This window comes from Balaenoptera acutorostrata, chromosome 13 (assembly GCF_949987535.1).
Source record: "Balaenoptera acutorostrata chromosome 13, mBalAcu1.1, whole genome shotgun sequence".
Classification (NCBI taxonomy): domain Eukaryota; kingdom Metazoa; phylum Chordata; class Mammalia; order Artiodactyla; family Balaenopteridae; genus Balaenoptera; species Balaenoptera acutorostrata.
The window spans coordinates 82,250,239-82,269,571 of NC_080076.1; the positions used below are offsets into that span (position 1 = coordinate 82,250,239).

The window sequence follows — 19,333 nt, forward strand, 5'->3', positions numbered from 1 at the left end:
ACAGAACCCACTTCAAGAGAGTAAAAAAATTTTTCTTATATGTCACATGTATCTTCAAAAGGCTGGACTTTGTTTTCCAACAATAGGTATGAACATCTTCGTGTGTGTGTGTTTTAGTTAAAATTAAAAATATGTATTCATTGAAAAAAATTCAGAAAGCAGAGAAGTAGAATGAAAAAAGGGGATAATTATGGAATGGAACATCTTAAACATCACTAACACAGTATGGGAGACAAAGTAATTCAATTCAGTAAACACCATTTGAAAGCACACCCAGGCCAATGAACTGGTACAAGTCAGGGTAGAGGGTAAAAAGGAGGTAGGAAAAGGAGGGTCAATGTAAGCAAGGTTTTGTCCACCCTCTTCTAAGGAGAAACTCAGTGAATCAGATACTTCTTAGTAGAAGATTTGCTCCATCCCAGCCCACCATGATCTCATGTTTGGAATTTCTATTGCTGTCTTTTAGTAGACTGCTCACTTGGCATGCACTCTCCTATTGCATTTATATAAACATACAAATCTTTTCTCTCAAAAGAAATCATAAGTTCTAAGAGCAAGATCTTATAACCCTAATACTCTTATTCTTTTATTTATTCTCTGGCATATGTAATAAGATATTATTCAAATATTAGGTGCTCCATTTGTTGACCAAAGGAAAGAAATAAGGTTCTAGTTCTGAGTACAGTTAATTTTATGCTATTTATTAGTTATTATGTCACAGAAGATAAATCACTATCTCATTCTACTGTGTTTATCCTAATGGATTCTTTATATAGTACCACTTTAAAATTCATGATCTGATCTCAGGTTTCATCAGAGCACCTTGGTTTTTAAGTAAAGATTCTCCTCTTAACCACTTTTAAAAAGGTGAATTCAGCTTATTCTATGCAATTCTAAGAAACATAACAAGAACTAAGGGCAGGGAACAAACAGTAACAGGGAAGACATTTTTACTCATAGAAGGAAGAACTTATGAAAAGCCAGAGTGCTAAATCAAAGCAAAACCAAAAACCCCCCCAAAACCCACAATGAATAATGTTGAGAGCAGTGAACTTTAAGCTATTAGCAGAGTTCCAGCAGAAGGCCACTATACTTATTTATCAGTGATACTCTGGAGGGGCCCCTTATAGTCTTGACTAAATGATCTCTGATACTTTTGAAATGTGACAGTCTCTGATTCCACAAATATTGTTTATTAACTTCTCAACAGGATACTTTACACTCACCAAATGGATACCACTGTTATAGGGACATGAACTGTTAACAAGTGGAAATTTGAAAGCTGCAGTGTGGACAAAGGGATTTTATAGCTGTTTCAAATGTAGAAGATGAAAAAAAAAAGGCTCAGGTTTATTTTATTTATCAGGAGGTAGATTCTAGAAAGTTTCTACAGCATGGCCTTCTGACAACTTCAAATATTGGAACCATGTGGAAGTAGGAACTCATCATGTTACCATCAATGGATTCCCATGATTTTTAGGACAAAGTCTAAATCCTTAAACATAGTCTCCTGGTCTTTCCTAACATGACCCTGGCTACCTCCAGCACTTCATTCTGAGAATCAATGTTTCCCCCCTCTTCTCATGCATCTGTTGCTTCACTGAAAGAATCAAGTTCAGAGCCTTTCACACATGTTGCCTTCTCTGTCTGGACTCCCCTCTCACTTTTGTTCCCTGAACTTTACCTGGTTAATTCTTCCCAATCCTTCAGGTTTCACCTTAAATATAGTTGCATTTCTGCATTAATTTAATAAATATTTATTCAAGGCTTATTATATGCATACAATCATTTCCTCAGGGAAGCCTTCTCTGACCTCTCAAGACTAGGTGTCCCATTAGATTCTGTCATTGCAAATTATATTTTAACTTTCTACCACCTATCACAACCATAACTAATTATATACGTAATTCTTTACTTAATGTATGTTCTGTTTGCTAAACTTCATGAGGAACAATGTCTGTTATGCTCATCTTTGCATTCCCACTGCTGAGCACAGCACCTGGTATATATTTTGGGTGGCCCCAAAATACCTATTAGATAAGTAAATGAAGGTAAGGCAAATTAAGGCAAAGAAGAAAATCTGTCAACAAACAAAGAATCTTTGTGCAGCAAGAAATCACAAAAATGACTGAGGAGTGACTAAGTCTTGGCAAGGCTTACATCAAGATACTATGTGATGGCTTCATTCACTATTAGAAGGATAGGAACCCTCCCACTCATTGGCAAAAGGTATACAATTCAAGCTGCTTAGAAGAACACGAAATTGCACAGGAGAAACAGCAGGGAAGGGGAGCTAAAGAAAGAAGAAAATAGAAATTTAGAAAGGGGAGGATGAAGGAACAAAAACAACAACAAAACCCAATTCAACAGTAATAAGAAAGGTAGTAGCGGATTTGGAGCAGGAATGTGAGGTCTGTAAGTGGCAGATACTCTGTTGTGAACAAGACAGGAAGACAGCCAGCCACACTACGGGTGGAACAGCTCTAGTAGAGAATCATGAAAAAAGGCATTCCAAACATAGTACACAGCTCTATGGTCTGAGAAGCACTCGCTAAATACCAGTTTCAGATGGCCTCACCTATGTTCAAGTCCTTTGCTAGATGTACTACATAAATCTTCTGAGCCATAGTGACAGGGTTCATTGCTAAGTCAGCATACTATGGAGCAAGGGTTGGGAAACTATGGCCTGTGGGCCAAATTCACCTAGCAGCCTGTTTCTGTAAAGTTTTATTGGAACACAGCCATGTCCATTCATTAATGTGTTGTCTATGGCTGCTTTCATGCTACAACAGCAGGGCTGAGTAGTCAGGACAGAGATTATACTACTTAAAAGGACTAAAGCACTTATTATCTGGTCCTTAGCTGAAAGCTTGTCAGCCTTTACTGTAGAATATAATAGTCTGCATAGAAGCTTCTAGATAAGCAACAGAACAGGAACCAGAAGTGCTTTGAAGCTACCTTGTGATATGTAAGCCATTTTACCTCCAAAGAAAGGAAAAAGGTGAAAGCGTAACAAAGCTGAATTAACTAAATTAAAAGAAAAAAACCAGTGATTTACTTAATTTAAAGACAATAATCAAGTTTTTCTGAATGCTCCATGTATGTTTTATGAGATCAAGGTTCAGAGAAGCCTTTGGACACTGCTCTGCTTGGCGAAGCTCATGCTAAATTAGAGCACCTAGACTGAGCTTTATTTTAATAAAGAAGATCAGAGAGTACTCCATCTTTGGATAAACACTTCATGAAAAGGCAGATTTCTTATGAACAAGTATGGTTGACAACCATAATAATTAATGATAATAATAATTGCTACCACTTATTGAGTTCCTATTACATGTCAGGCATTCACTTTAGGTATGTTACATATGGTATGTTATTCATAATTCTCACAACAGCTTGGCAAGATAAGCATTATTACGTCAATTTCCCAACAGAAGGAATTGGGGTAAGCTAGTCTAAATAATGAAACCAAGCCACACAGTAAGTGGCTAAATTGGGATTTCAACTCAGTCCTGTAAGACTCCAAGACTTGTCTTTTCACTAGACCTCAGTGCCTCTTCAATTATTCTGTGCATTTTATAATAGATAGTACTGGTATTTCAACATGAAAAAAAAAGCGAAGAAGAAGCTTTATAAGACTAAATATAACACTGTCCCCTCAACAGCCATCACAACATTCATTTATTAACACAAACAGTGAGTGGCAATAATAATGTGGAAGAAGAAAATTCCAAGCAGAGAAACTATGTAACAACATTTATGTTTTTTATGTTTTTTTCTTTTTATCCCTTGGAGAATGCATCTCTGAACACAGTCAATTCCCTGTCAATGCTGATGAACCATTTGCCAGCTTCTACCGTGGTCTGTGCTGGTGAACTAAGGGTCTATAGCTTAAACAGAAGAGTGTCAGATTAACTTCTCTTGAAATAATCTCAAAAAATAAAATATCTGGGGCTTCCCTGGTGGCACAGTGGTTGAGAATCTGCCTGCCAATGCAGGGGACATGGGTTCGAGCCCTGGTCTGGGAAGATCCCACATGCCGCGAAGCAACTGGGCCCGTGAGCCACAACTACTGAGCCTGTGCATCTGGAGGCTGTGCTCTGCAACAAGAGAGGCCGCGACAGTGAGAGGCCCGCGCACTGCGATGAAGAGTGGCCCCCGCTCACCGCAACTAGAGAAAGCCCTCGCACAGAAACCAAGACCCAACACAGCCAAAAAAATAATAATAAATAAATAAATAAATAAATTAATTAATTAAATAAATTTATTTTAAAAAAACAAAAATAAAATAAAGTATCTGGTGACTGGACAATTTCAATGTCCAAGAAGCTTCCAAGGATGCATGAATTTAACTAGGTTTTTCAGTGGAAGATCAATTTATCAAAAGATAATTTGTAAAGCAGGTTTAACCACTTAGGGACCTTGGAATTTGATCCAGGAAAGAGAGAGAGTGCCAGCAGCATTATCATCTTCCTGCTTTCTGATGACACCTCAGCGATTCAATGTACAGATTAGGGGCTTTTAAAAAATATACACTGTTATAACATATATATGGACTCTAAAAAAAAAAAATGGTTCTGAAGAACCTAGGGGCAGGACAGGAATAGAGATGCAGACGTAGAGAATGGACTTGAGGACATGGGGAGGGGGAAGGGTAAACTGGGATGAAGTGAGAGAGTGGCATTGACATATATACACTACCAAATGTAAAACAGATAGCTAGTGGGAAGCAGCCGCATAGCACAGGGAGATCAGCTCGGTGCTTTGTGACCACCTAGAGGGGTGGGATAGGGAGGGTGGGAGGGAGACGCAAGAGGGAGGGGATATGGGGATATACGTATACGTATAGCTGATTCACTTTGTTATAGAGCAGAAACTAACACAACATTGTAAAGCAATTATACTCCAATAAAGATGTTTAAAATATATATATACACTGTTATAGAAGAGGTATCATAAGGAAAGGGGACAATACATTATTCAGGCACTATCCACAACTTTCACTGTAATTTCAATATTAAAAGTTAAAATTTAAAGTATACTGTCTGTACCTGGAATTTCATTAAACCTGAAACATACAGAAAACTTAGAAAAATCATTGCTTAGGTTTATATATGCAGCAGTTTAATCATCTTTCAGGTTACAAAAAAATACCCTTCTTTTATGTGTCCATTAACAAGATTAATGCCAAGGAAATAGAGATGTATAGTAAAGCTGTCAAAGAGGTACTTGTATGGTTTATTACACTACCAGTATAATAAAGTTTGAATAATTGCTGAGAATTTAAATGTCCTTGGTAACAATTTTATTTTATGACTATTAACTGAGCATGTACTACCATCCTTCTCTGAATCTAAGATGTCATTGACAACAAGATGCATTGCAATTTAAGGTGTATCACTATTTTATGTATAACTTAGAACAAAATGCTGCCAATTATAATCATAAAATGCTGTTGCCCGTAAAATACCTCCCAGTTTAAAGAGATGTTAAAATGTAAATTAAAAATTTGATGAGATATGATATATACTAGGATTGTGCTGATGATGCCTAACATTTACTGAACACATACTAAACACCAGATATAATAATAAGCACTTTAAGTCCACATTTTCATTTAATCCAGACAATCCCCATAAGGTAGGGGATCTTATTATGCAAATTTCACAGACAGTTAAAATAACTTGACCAAAGTCATACAACTAAAAAATGGCAGAGCTGGAATTAGAACTCAAGTTTATCTGACTATAGAGTCTGTGCTCTTAGGCATAATTTAATACTATCATCTATCAATTTGAAGGACTAGCTGTTGTGGAGGATAAGACAATTTGGGAGAAGGCTACTCTGTTCTTTGATTCAGTAAATCATTTTATAAAAGGCAATCAAAGTTAGGCTGATATAGAGAGCATGTTGTTATATATATTTCAATTCCTTTTTATAAAATGATAAAATCAGAAATTAAGCACATTTCCTCTCCTGTCTCAAGAGAGGAAATACTAAGGTACCTCCTGGGATCTGCCCCTATTTTGCCAATGTCGACTGCTGTTTGAAACTCCAGTCATTACTACATCTACATAGTACAGAAACTGATGTGATGACAATCCTGAATCATCATAAAAGGGTGTGTGTTGTTTGCTCTATTTAATTAGGTTGGAAAGGGCAGAATCCATATTATATTTTAGAAAGATTTTGGTAAGAAAAAAACTTGCTGAAACAATGGGTGGGCACTAATTAGTTGTAAGGTTCAACTCGGGGGACATCCCTTTAAAGTGTTGAAACTGAGGAGTTGCTATTATAGTTGCAGTGTTACAAGTAAAATTTTGGTTCACTTTAGAATATAAATGACAAAAATAGGAATAATCCTACATATGAATGCAATCAGCTGTTTTGAGCATTGATATATGCCAAGCACTATGTTAAACACTTTACATATGTTATCTCATTGAGGTGCGACAATACCTATGATATATGTATTGTTATTTTCATTTAGATGAGAAAACTGAGGCTTAGGGAAGTTTAGAAAATTGTCCAAGGTCTCATCGTCAGAATCAACACGTTACACAACCCCAGAAGGTGTCATTCACAGCCTAGACTATGAGAATGCCTGCTGGTGCTGTGTGCAGCCACACATGACTGTCCTGCCAGCTAAGTGCTGGTAAAGCCAAGATTCAAATCCATGGTGTACAATTGCTAACTCCAAGCTACACAGAGAATAGTTTTTTGTTTTTTTGTTTTTCAAACCAAAGGAATGTACATTTATTTCTAATTTTAAAAAAGTTAAATTATTTGATATTTGAAATACATAAAAAATTTGCATAGTATTATAACAGACACCTACTGCTTAGATTTAACATTATTTTGTCATATTTGTTTCAGATATTTTCTTCTAAAAAAAAGTAAGATATAACTATTCCTCTTCTGTCCTCCAGAGTTTACTATCCTGAGATGGTATCTCTTACATCTATGTGATATTTTATTAGTATATATATGCTCATAAATAATATATAAAATTGTTTATAAAGCTTTCATAATTGGCGTCATACTGTACCTAACTCCAGTGACTTTGTTCATTAACTATTCAATGTTATGATTTGAGATTTACCCATGATGATACATGTAGATCCAGTTCATCATAAGAATTTGGTTGTTTCCACCGTTTCTTGCTTCTACAAACAAGGTTGCAGCCTCACATATTTTCCAGTGTACGTGCATAAAATTTCTAAAGTGTATACTTACAAGTGAAATGTTGAGTCACTGACACTCCTCCTCCTCATCCTTACCAGATGTTGCCAACTTGCCCTCCAAAGTGGTTATACCAATTTACATTCCTATTACCAGATGTTGCCAACTTGCCCCCCAAAATGTTTATACCAATTTACATTCTTATCAATAGTGTATGAGAGTTCCTGTTTCTTTAGCAGCTTCTCCAAATTCATTAACCTTCGACTTTAAAAAATTTTTACCAGTCTGATGTGAAATAGTTTTAACTTGCATTTCCCTGATTACTAATGAGGCAGAGTATCTTCTCATCTTTGTTGTCCATTTAGGTTTTCTTTTCAATGTTAACTGCTTGGTCATATTCATGCCCATTTTTCTACTGGCTGTTTATCTTTTTCTTTTTGGTAAAGAAATTGTGAGAGTTTTTTATAGATTCTGGGCCAATACTCTGTTGGGTAGATATGTTTCAACTACCTTCTATCAGTCTATGCCTACCTTTTAATTTTTGCGTTTTATATAGCTTTATATTTTAAAGTACTAAAAGTTATCATATTTGTCATTATTTTTTAAATATTGTTTAGAAAAATTCTTCCCTATACCCATAAAGGTATACTCCTAGAATAATATAATATTAATTATACTTACATGGTGCTTATTACATGCCAGGCCAGGTTTTAAGTACTTTATATTTATTAATTCTTTAATCTTCATTATAATAGCACCTACTTCATGGGATTGTTATCTCTATATTATAGGTAAGGAAATTGAGGCATAAAGGATCTTTTCCTAAAAGTTTTAAAATTTTACTTTTGAGTATTTACCTAAAATCTGGAATTTATTTTTGTGTATGGCATTTGCTAGAAATTTAATTTTGGCTTTTATCATATAATTAACACACTGTCTCATATTATTAATCAAAGAGGCCATCCTTTCACCACTGATCTTTAATGTCTTTTTTGTCTTATACCAAAATCCGACTTATAGACGAGTCTGTTTCTAGGTATTCTAGTCTGTTCTATTGACCATATTGATTTAATTATTATGGTTTGGATTGTGGTATAGTGATTCTTCTGTCCAAATTCTGTTTCTTCAGAATTGTCTTGACTGGTTTTGGCCCTATGAATTTTAGAGCTACCTTGTCAAATTCTACAAAATATTTCTGGAAGTTTGTCATGAATCCTTTTTAAAGTATGTGAATATTTCTGCTGAGTGCCCCCCGAAATCAGTATTAATAAGATGAATTTTTTCTGTATGAAACAGAGAATAACACAATATCAGAAACTAAAAAAGAAATCTACCACCTCAATATCCATTAATAGAGGACCAGTCAAATAAACTATGGTATATCCATATAATGGAATAAGATAATGCCAGTAAAAAATGAAAAAGTGCCTAAGTTACTAATATAAAACAGTGCTCCAAGATGGTATTAAGTGAAAAATCAAAGTATAGAACCAATTGTATATGTTAATTTAGGGGTAAAAGGGAATATAGTAAGCATATATACATATTTCTAGAGTCGTCCCTCAGTAACTGTGGGGGACTGGTTCCAGGACTGCCCCAGCCTGCCCCAGAATATAAAATTTGTGGATGCTTAAGTTCCTTATATAAAATGCCATAGTTTTTGCATATAACCTAATCATATCCTCCCATATAATCACCTCTAGATTACTTATAATACCTGATACAATGTAAATGCCATGTAAATAGTTGTAAATACAATGTAAATAGCTGCCCAAAGAATGGCAAATGCAAGTTTTGCTTTGTGGAACTTTCCAGAATTTTTTTTTCCCAAATATTTTCGATGTGCAGTTGGTTGAATCCATGGATATGGAACCCGCGGATATGGAAGGTTATATATTATAAATACACACACACACACACACACACACACACACACACACACACTAAATAAATACATACATACATATATATAATATATATAAAAATATACATACTTGTAAAGAAACTCTGGAAGGATATACAAGAAATTAATAACAGAGGTTCCCTGTGTGTGTTCACAGGGGTGGGGAAGGAATTGTACGAATAGGGCCAGGGGTAGAAGTCCTTTCACTGCCTATCTTTTTATATTTTTTGATTTACAAAACACATGAATGTTACTTATTTTAAAAAATTAAGTAAATATTCTGTTTCCTCCTTGAATTGTTTTTTCTTCTTCACTAACATCTCTTTAGTATTAAAAAAAAAAGACAAATTGTGTATCTTTATCATATGTTTCTTTGTTGGAAGAGGTCAATGAAGCAACTGGAAATGCAATACAAACATATCCCAAGTCATCTCTGTAGGCCAAACATTTTAGGGAAAGAGAAAACTATACTCTGAGAATCAAACTGAACTTAGAAATCCTTAGGACAAATTTGGATAACAATATAGAAGAAATTAAACAAAAAAACCCTATATTAAACAATATAGAAGAAATTAAACAAATTTAAAAGCTCGACAAAGAAATTTTTTAAATGGATTTTTAAACAACTAGACATATTTATGCAAATTTTAAATAAAAAATCTAAATAAAGGCACTGTTGTGCTGGAGCCAGCTCACACTGGCTTTGGAAGGTTAGCTGTGCATTCCTTTCTCCAACTCCACATTCAGTGATTCAAACTGATAACTTGAAATTGGCTATGGTGGGGATACTTACACCACAGAATTTGGCAAATGCTACAAAATGCTCCCTCTCGCCCCCCAGGGGGGTCATTCGTTAAATTTACCAGTATACCACTGGATAACGGTAACTTTAAGTTATATTAAAGTTCAAAATATGCAACCAGAGGATTGAGATTCTGTGGTATGTTAGACAATTTTAGATAACTGCAACAATATTTGGAAGACAACTTTAAACCTGGGGGTATCCCCTAATATGAAGTTTTCTCTGGGGTTGCTCTCTATATGGGTCAGTTTTTATTCATTTTATTTTTGGCTCTGTTGGGTCTTCGTTGCTGCATGGGCTTTCTCTAGTTGCCGCGAGCAGGGCTACTCTTCGTTGAGGTGCGCGGGCTTCTCGTGGCGGTGGCTCCTCTTTGTTGTGGAGCACGGGCTTCAGTAGTTGTGGCTCGCGGGCTCTGAGGCCGCAGGCTCAGTAGTTGTGGCACATGGGCTTAGTTGCTCCGCGGCATGTGGGATCTTCCCAGACCAGGGCTCGAACCCATGTCCCCTGAATTGGCAGGTAGATTCTTAACCACTGAGCCACCAGGGAAGTCCCAGGTCAGTTTTTAGAGTCCAATCTTTAATAAGCCTACTATTACTTTTGCTATTACTTTTTTTTTTTTTTTTTTTAAAGAGGCAAAGTTTTTTTTTTTTTTTTTTTTTTACTTGATTTTATTTATTTATTTATTTATTTTTGGCTGTGTTGGGTCTTCGGTTCGTGCGAGGGCTTTCTCCAGTTGCGGCAAGCGGGGGCCACTCTTCATCGCGGTGCGGGGACCGCTCTTCATCGCGGTGCGCGGGCCTTTCTCTATCGCGGCCCCTCCCGTCGCGGGGCACAGGCTCCAGACGCGCAGGCTCAGCAATTGTGGCTCACGGGCCCAGCTGCTCCGTGGCATGTGGGATCTTCCCAGACCAGGGCTCGAACCCGTGTCCCCTGCATTAGCAGGCAGATTCTCAACCACTGCGCCACCAGGGAAGCCCTGCTATTACTTTTTAGAGTCCAATCTTTGATAAGCCTGCTATTACTTTTCCAGATTTCCCTTATACAAATAGGAATGTAAATTAAGTAATGAATATTATTATGAAGGACATATATCATCACTCATGGTATGGAGAATAGATATTTTTCAAATATTAATTCTAACTATTGTATATTCTTATATTTGTTAGCTGCCATATCTGCTCAAACTCTTTTTCTTAACTTAATATAGCAGAGAAAAGCAATCTTATGATGTTATACCAAAGCATAGAAAAAATATAGCAAATTCACATTGCCTAGCACATATATAGCAGTAACTCATTAAATAATCACTGGATAAATGAATTAACAATCATAATACGGAGTGATTCTCAAAAGTACAATGAAAACAACTATTTACTCACCCATTTCAATACAAGTGATCCCAAGTGACCAAATATCAACTTTCCCATCATACTGTCCTTCATCCATAGCTAAGATCACCTCTGGAGCCATCCTGCCAAACATAATGTACAAAACTCAAGTTGCAAATTAAAAACAAAATTCACCTGATAAAGTGATTCAATAAAATAGCTGTTTTGGGGCATATTCTAAGTTTTATCTGATAAAGTTATAATTTTCTTACACAAATAATTTGAAAAAACACTATTCAAAATATAAACAATACACTCAGTGATTTACATGAAACAATACATTACTTTCAACAGATCATGGTTCCATCATTTACTATCCTTTGATCTTGGCTATGTTACTTAACCTTTCTGTATATCAGTTTCCTCATCCATAATATGGAGAGAATTTTATTAGCTACCTCAGAGAGATTGGTAAAGGATTAATATGTATGAAACACTTAAATAAACTACTTTAAACAACATGAAGAATACTTTATGCAATTACATAAAGCAATATAATCAGATATTCAAAGATGTTACAAGTTAAAAAACAAACTGGCTATAATAATGGATATTATTTTGTTTGTCCATAATGGATTTTCATTAGGAGGGTAAGGGCCATATAGTTTAATATGCTTTTTTCTCTATTAGTGTATGTAAGTAGTTGCTTAATAGATGCTATTTGATGATAGTGGAAAAATATTCAAATAGTAGCTGATTTTTTTTAGTAGGCAAGTAATTTTCCAGGGGTATAAGTCATTCTCCAAGGTACAATGAAATTCCAATGTATCTATGAAAGGAAGGAAAGGAGTCTTGAATAGAATGGGGTGAAACTTTAAGTCAGAATGACAAGTGAGGTAAAGTATCAGAGAATTCAACAGAAACAAGAATCTGGATTTCTTTCATTGAAAGGTAAAATTTATGCTCATTGGCTACAGAAGGTTAAAGAAACTACCTTGTTCTCGCCTAGAGACTCTGCCTGAAGAGAAAAGTTCAAAAGAAACTTCAAATGAAGTCTAAAACCTGAGCTTGGTCAGTGAGTTGATAATCCTACTCAGTTTACACACAGTGACATCAACCTTATTTGAACAATTTAAAGTCACTGGAAATTTTATACTAAGTCTGAGTGTTTCTTTTTTGCTAGTGAGTTTTCTATCCTTCCTAATGAAATCTCATTTGAGACACATGGTTAGACACTGTCAAAAAAAAAAAAAAAGAACCAAACAAAACCAGTGCTATGAGTCCATCTTGTTTATATACACATATTTTAAAACTATGCCATGTTTTCTAATTCCACATACCAGTAAGGTGTGCCCACGAAGGAGTTGGCAGGAGAAGCCATTGAGGCAGATCCAAAATCAGCTAGTTTCACCTGACCTGGCTCTGTTAGAAGAATATTGCCTGCTTTAATATCCCTATAGGAAAAAATAAGAGGGTTAGAAAATTACTTTTCAGCTTTGATTATGGAATAGGTCAGAGCATGCAATTAATAAGACAAAAAGTTTATTAAAAAAAAACCTTGCTCAGATAGCCAGAAGGGGATTTAGTAATTACTGCATGTTGTAAGGGGGCCCAGATTCCTCGGTGTACTTACTGGTAGGTCATAGTAATTACTAAAAGGTAGAGCTTTCTTTAGAGGGAGGGAATGCAATGAGAAAAAAGGCAGACATGGCCGACAAGGAAACCTACTCAGTGGCTACACTTACAAAATCATATTAACTGCTGAATCCAGTCACCAACAGTATTGCTTGTGCTGGGGAAAATTGGCACAATCTGTAACTGCCTTTTTTTTTTTCTCTTCCAAATTTCATGACATTTTTGGAGTCTAAACAAACCTTCAATGACTCTGTATCAACTACCTACCAATAAACCTCAACTACACACATACCTTTTCTTTCTTGCCTGTGACCCTTTCTCTCTGCCTTTAATTGTAACTGCAACTCTAAGGCATTTGAGGGTACATGTTATAGAGAAGGTGTTATTTTAAAAATAACACTGTACAGTAAAAAGAAGACCCTGAAAGATCAAAACAAACAAGGATTAGGGGTTAGGAAATTGCATTTCTATTGTATTATTACAAAGAATCTCAAGTGGTTACTACTAAAACTACTAGATATTTTATGCAGCAAAAAGTTTAAAAAACATGATTTAAAAAAATGTAATCTTCAGTATGAAAATTTGGAATGAGAAGATGTGGATGTACTCCTTATTCTCTTTAAAAAAGGCATGAGGTGTAATGAGTACTAGGAGCTAAGAATTGTATGGTGATGGGCAATGGAAAGATAAAGCAGAGGGAATGAGGAAAACACGTTAAGTTGAAAATGAAAGGTTCAAATGCTCCCAAAATAACTTTTCCAAAAATCTTCCCTTGAAAATTCAGTTTCTTTCCTCACGAAGACATTAGGCATTGGCAGAGAGAACTAAAAAAAGCATTATTTATTTCTCGTACAACAGAAAATATCTTTTCTCTAACCCTGGCTTGCCTTTTAAATCAAAACAATAAGAATCTGAATTTATTTTTAAATAAAGAGCATTCTTTAAAAGTTTTTTTGTCTTTTCAACTCTTTTTACATATTAAAAAAGATAAAGTGTAATACAGAATAAAACATTAAATTAATGTGAAAATTGAGGTAATAAAGGCACAGAAACCTGAACTGACTTTTATAAACAGGAGCAGGCAAAACTGTCATAAACAAGTTGGCGTTCAGTAATGACATCTTAATACCAAAGACAGATAGATAGATAGATAGATACACACTTTAAAGTTTATACATATATATACTTTAAAATTGTCAAATCCGTAAATTACAGTTAAATTAATTTTATCAATATTTATTAGACATGGTTACGTTCATTCTTCATTCTTATGAATAAGCCAAATTCATGGCAGGAATTTTGGTCTGCCTATCTTGAGGGAGTTCTGCTTTGTGGTATGTACCAGTAATTGTGATGGCTACTCTAGGATGATTAAAACAGAAGCAAAAGGGGAACCTATGACTTAATAGTTTCATTTCTTCCTGGTAAATGTAAATTTTTTTTTCTTCTGTTTTTGAGCCATCTCAGGTCCTTTATGCCTATCTCATATTCCACTACTTGGCCACCATTCATTAAAGTAACAGTACTAGAAGTTCTTTACTGAGAGAAGGAAAAATTGGTAACAACATCTTTGTTAAGAAGTTAGTGGGGGAAGTAGCTTGGAAAGAGGAGATTGGGGCTGTGATAAAGAAAATGTAACTTAGAGGAAAGCCTTGGACTAGGAGTTAGAAAATCTGAGTTTCAATCTTTATTACATAAACGCTAGGAAACTATGGGCAAGTTATTTAAATCTTTTAAAGTCTCAGTTTCTTCATCTACCAAAATGAAGACAGTAATACCTTCCTAAATATCTATATGGACTAAAGAAATGCAAAAAATGTAAAATTGATAAAACAGCATATATTTACATGAGATTGACTTGTTATTTGCAACAGGAAAGGGAGAAGAACTCAGCTAGGAAATAAATATATGCAAGGAAGGCTAATTTTCTTTCCTTTTTTTCTTGACAGTATCAAAAGGTTGCTGGGCTCTTCTTCAAATTTCCCTGCAACACTATGCCTGGAGAATAGTTACCTACAGAACAGAGATGATATAAGTCTTTGTGGTTATATGGGAGAGACCAAGAGATAGGAACTAAATTCGGGCAAATTTACTCTTTACATCCAGAAGCATCAGCAATCTATTTGCTTCCCATAAATTCTTAGGCACCCTAAAAACTGGAGCATGCACTAATTTTCAAGGTTCCTTGAACAGACAGTCCTGTAACCGAAACGAAAATGTAACTGGCCTCTAATCTTACCTATGAATCAATGCATGAGAATGTAGGTAGGCTAGCCCCTGCAAGGCACCGTGAGTAATGGCAGCGATCTCCACTTCCTGAAGTGGTTTTTTATGAACTGAGGGGGAAAAAAAAAAAAAAAGCCAGGAATAGATGATCAGTTTCATTCCTATTTTTATTATATTATACAGCTATAGCAGGCTGAATTATATACTTTTTTTTAAATGACAATTTGGGAACACGTTCACCTAAATACACAGGATATATATTTTCTATAGAATAACAATAAATAATCAGATAACAGGAAACTGAAGCATAAAAACAAACAAACCCCTTCAAAATAAAATAAAACAAAGCCTGATATTCACTGCAAGGAATTGTTAATTTACTTGTCAGTTGCAAGTCAAAGCCACACTGATTCCAATTGGCCAGGCCCAAATTTACCAGTCCCTCTGACATTTTAAGTGTCTAGAGTGTTTTAGGTTGCATTATTCTCCTCTGCCGCAAGCCATGTATAAGTACCCCTTCTAACTACAGGTTTTCATTATTTGTGAAAGCAGCTAATAAGCAATTTCTATTGAGAGATCATGGATAATATAAGAAAGTTTTTTGTTTTTTTTTTAATGTAAATTTTAACTCAGTCTCTGGTTATAACAGCGTCTGCAGAGAACTGGGTCAGTCAAGAGATGTGAAAGGGTTAAATATCAATATAATTCGGATACCGATACCATCTACCTCTGTTTCATACATACACATGAATTTGATGTTTTTGGCTACACATACTACATCACATGACCCAAACATTTTAGTAGTACCTGCCCTGGATGGGCCATGAACTAAAACAGTGGGAGGGCTGCTAATCATTACTCAGATACGTTCACCGACATTGCAGAGACAGAGTCTGCATGGCTTATCCACATAACCCTTAAGTCTAAGTCATTAACCATTTAGTTTGCCCAAGGTGTGCTTTAATACAGGAGTAGACAACATTCTGGTCAAGGTAAAAAAAGAAGGGGATAGTGCTTTTATCCTTACCTTCTAACAAATCAGAGGCTGAGCCTAAGCAATATTCCATCACCAACTGTAACAGATTGAAATAATAACCAGAATAATGTAGGTTAATAAGAAACTGCTAAAACCAACCAACTAACCAAGGAACTAAGAATACTAGGAGAATAAATATTCTGATTTATCTGAACCTGTTATTGTTATTTCCTATTTGAAATCGGAATTTCTGTTTTTGTTATTTCCTATTTGAAATTGGAATTGGTCTAAGACAATATGGGGATTGTATTTAAGGATTTAAGGTGGCTAGGTTGGAGTATAAATTAAATTTTGTAACTTGGAAAGTGGCAACCAAATAAATGAGCCAGTAAAATCTATACTGGGAATTATTAGTTAAATAATACAAACAAGTAAGCAGTAAATTCCCTATTTTCACATTTTAAAAAGTTCTGGGACTTCCCTGGTGGTCCAGTGGTAAAGAATCCACCTATCAATGCAGGGAACGTGGGTTTAATCCCTGTTCGGGGAACTAAGATACCACATGCTGTGGGGCAACTAAGCTCTTGCGCCTCAACTAGAGCCCATGCGCCCTGGAGCCCGCGTGCCACAACTACAGAGAGAAAACCCGCACACCACAACTACAGAGAAGCCCGCACGCTGCAATGAAAGATCCTACATGCCTCAGTGAAGATCCCGTGTGCCACAACTAAGACCCGATGCAGCCAAAAAATAAAATAAAATAAAATAAAATTGAAAAGTTCTAAACAAGAAAACATTGGTTAGAACTCAATCTAAAGATGTATCCTGCTATATATTATTACATTAGCTTGAATCCCTGAGAGAGATGGAATATTTCAATTTATATCTTAAAATATTTCTAGAACAATACTATTACATTAATATTGATATTTATTGGGTTTGCAATGTTGGGAGGCTTTTGAAAAGCAAAAATGAGAAAACTCTTTCTTTACTCTCATCTTAGATATTTTAGGCATTCCAGATTACTACTAATTTATAGCCAAGGTCAGAACTGGAGTGCTCAGTGACCAATCTCCACACATATACACACAAGCACACACACTCCCACAAATTATTATTTTGTTATTCTAAAAAAACACAATATGCTTATTATGAAATACAAATTTCCTATAATCACATAGACACAACTACTATTAACATACTGGTTCCTTTCATTAAAAAAAAAATGTGAAAACATTTATGTATTATGTACCCTGCATTACTGGAATATTTCAGAAGGATATGAGATATAATATTATATATTATATTATATGTCATATATTATTATAATATATAATTGTACATAACATAACATACATATCTTATATTCTTCTGAATTTATTCCAGTAGCAAGGTACACAATACATAATATATCATATATCATACATATATATTATTATATATAATAAAGATATACATCTACATTATTAAATTTATTATATATTTATAGATGTAATTAAATATACATAATGTATAAAAATTATTCCATTTCTGGAATAATCTAAAACAATATGAGAAACTTAAAAGTTTAAAGTTTAGAAACTTTATTATAGTTTTCTGCTTTACATTAAAAGTAAGCAGATTCAGGGCTTCCCTGGTGGCGCAGTGGTTAAGAATCTGCCTGCCAATGCAGGAGACGTGGTTTCAAGCCCTGGTCTGGGAAGATCCCACATGCCGCAGAGCAACTAAGCCTGTACGCCACAACTACTGAGCCTGCGCTCTAGAGCCCGCAAGCCACAACTACCGAGCCCACGTGCCACGACTACTGAAGCCCACGCACCTAGAGCCCATGCTCTGCAACAAGAGAAGCCACGGCAATGAGAAGCCCGTGCACCGCAACAAAGAGTAGCCCCCGCTCGCCGCAACTAGAGAAAAGCCCGTGTGCAGCAACGAAGACGCAATGCAGCCAAAAATAAATAAATTTATAATTTTAAAAAAAGTAAGCAGATTCAGAAACATTAATTTTACTTCTTATTGTGAAATGAAAGAGTCCACATAAGTGAATATTATAATGAATGTTAGCCTTTTAGGTGCACTATTATTCTTTTTTCTTCAGCTTTATTAAGGTATAATTGACAAACAATATTTTTAATCAGTTTTGATGGAAACATTTCTCAACTGTATTACTTAGTTTTCCAATTTCTTTTTAAAAATTTTTTTTAATTAAAAATTTTTTTTATTTGTTTATTTATTTTTTCGGCCACGCTGTACGGCTTGCAAGATCTTAGTTCCCTGACCAGGGATAGAACCCGGGCCCTCAGCAGTTAAAGCACAGAGTCGAGTCCTAACCACTGGACCGGCAGGGAATTCCCTCTAATTTCTTAAATTATGTAAATTAATACACACATATAATTTCCTTAAACTGAGTATAAGGAAAATGAACATAGAACTTTAGAACCAACTAGAGTATGTTTATAGTTATGTGTCTATTTTTGAAATTACATGTTAACTCTGTATTTCTGTCCCAAACATTCTTTTCCCAATTATTCCATAACATGAGGGCACCTGAGCTGTGGCTGGTTGTTTGCGCTTGAAAATTAACAGCTCTAGTTGCTCTGCTTTTAAATTGTTAGGTCTGCTTTCTAACTTCCCCAACTTCTTCCTAAGGTCAAATTAGTTATGGCTATTTGTATGCATGTCTCCAGCAGCTTTAGTTCTATGAGTTCCTTCTAATTAGCCTATCAAATCCTTATAGACAAAGACTAGGTAACCAAACTTATTAGCATTCTATGTAATCTAAGAGTAAATAGGCTTCAAATAAGAGCTCGGAGGATTTTCTGAAGTTTTGAAACACATGAGATCTAGCACTTGATTTTGTTAACAATTTTTTCTGCCTGCTCAAAATCCCTTTCTTAAAAAAAAAAAAAAAAGTCCTTTTCTTGACTCCTTCAAGACAGCTGAGATTGCCAGAGAACTGATTTCCATGGAATGAGATACTCCTCTTATTAATTTCTTCTGCTTAGTACAGAAGCAATGGCTCTAGATATCTTTAAGAATTGCTTGAGCAGAAAGGTTTATGTTTAACCTTTGATATTCTATCTGGGAACAAAAATTCCATTCCTTAATTGGAGATCATGTACAGGAAAGGACTTGTACATTGGTAAGTATTCAATAAATGATAGTGATATTGAATACTTTAAATTGGAATGTGCAATCCCATAAAGTACAAGGTATAGCATTTACTTGTTCTAGACAATGTCTAATGTGCTAACCTAAAATCAGAAACAAAATCATGTAAAATA

General features: G+C 35.1%; 1 protein-coding gene across 3 annotated transcripts in view; it reads right to left on the bottom strand.

Moving 5' to 3' along the window:
• Window positions 1-19,333, bottom strand: part of TAOK3 (TAO kinase 3) — a 184,085-nt gene that overhangs the window by 53,852 nt on the left and 110,900 nt on the right. For all 3 annotated transcript variants that reach the window (XM_007189474.3, XM_057527006.1, XM_007189476.3), the window contains 4 exons: window positions 16,104-16,149; window positions 15,090-15,186; window positions 12,556-12,669; window positions 11,267-11,358 (listed from right to left, as the gene is read on the bottom strand). In XM_007189474.3, the coding sequence (XP_007189536.1) occupies window positions 11,267-11,358; window positions 12,556-12,669; window positions 15,090-15,186; window positions 16,104-16,149 (349 nt within the window). The remainder of the gene's footprint in view (window positions 1-11,266; window positions 11,359-12,555; window positions 12,670-15,089; window positions 15,187-16,103; window positions 16,150-19,333) is intronic.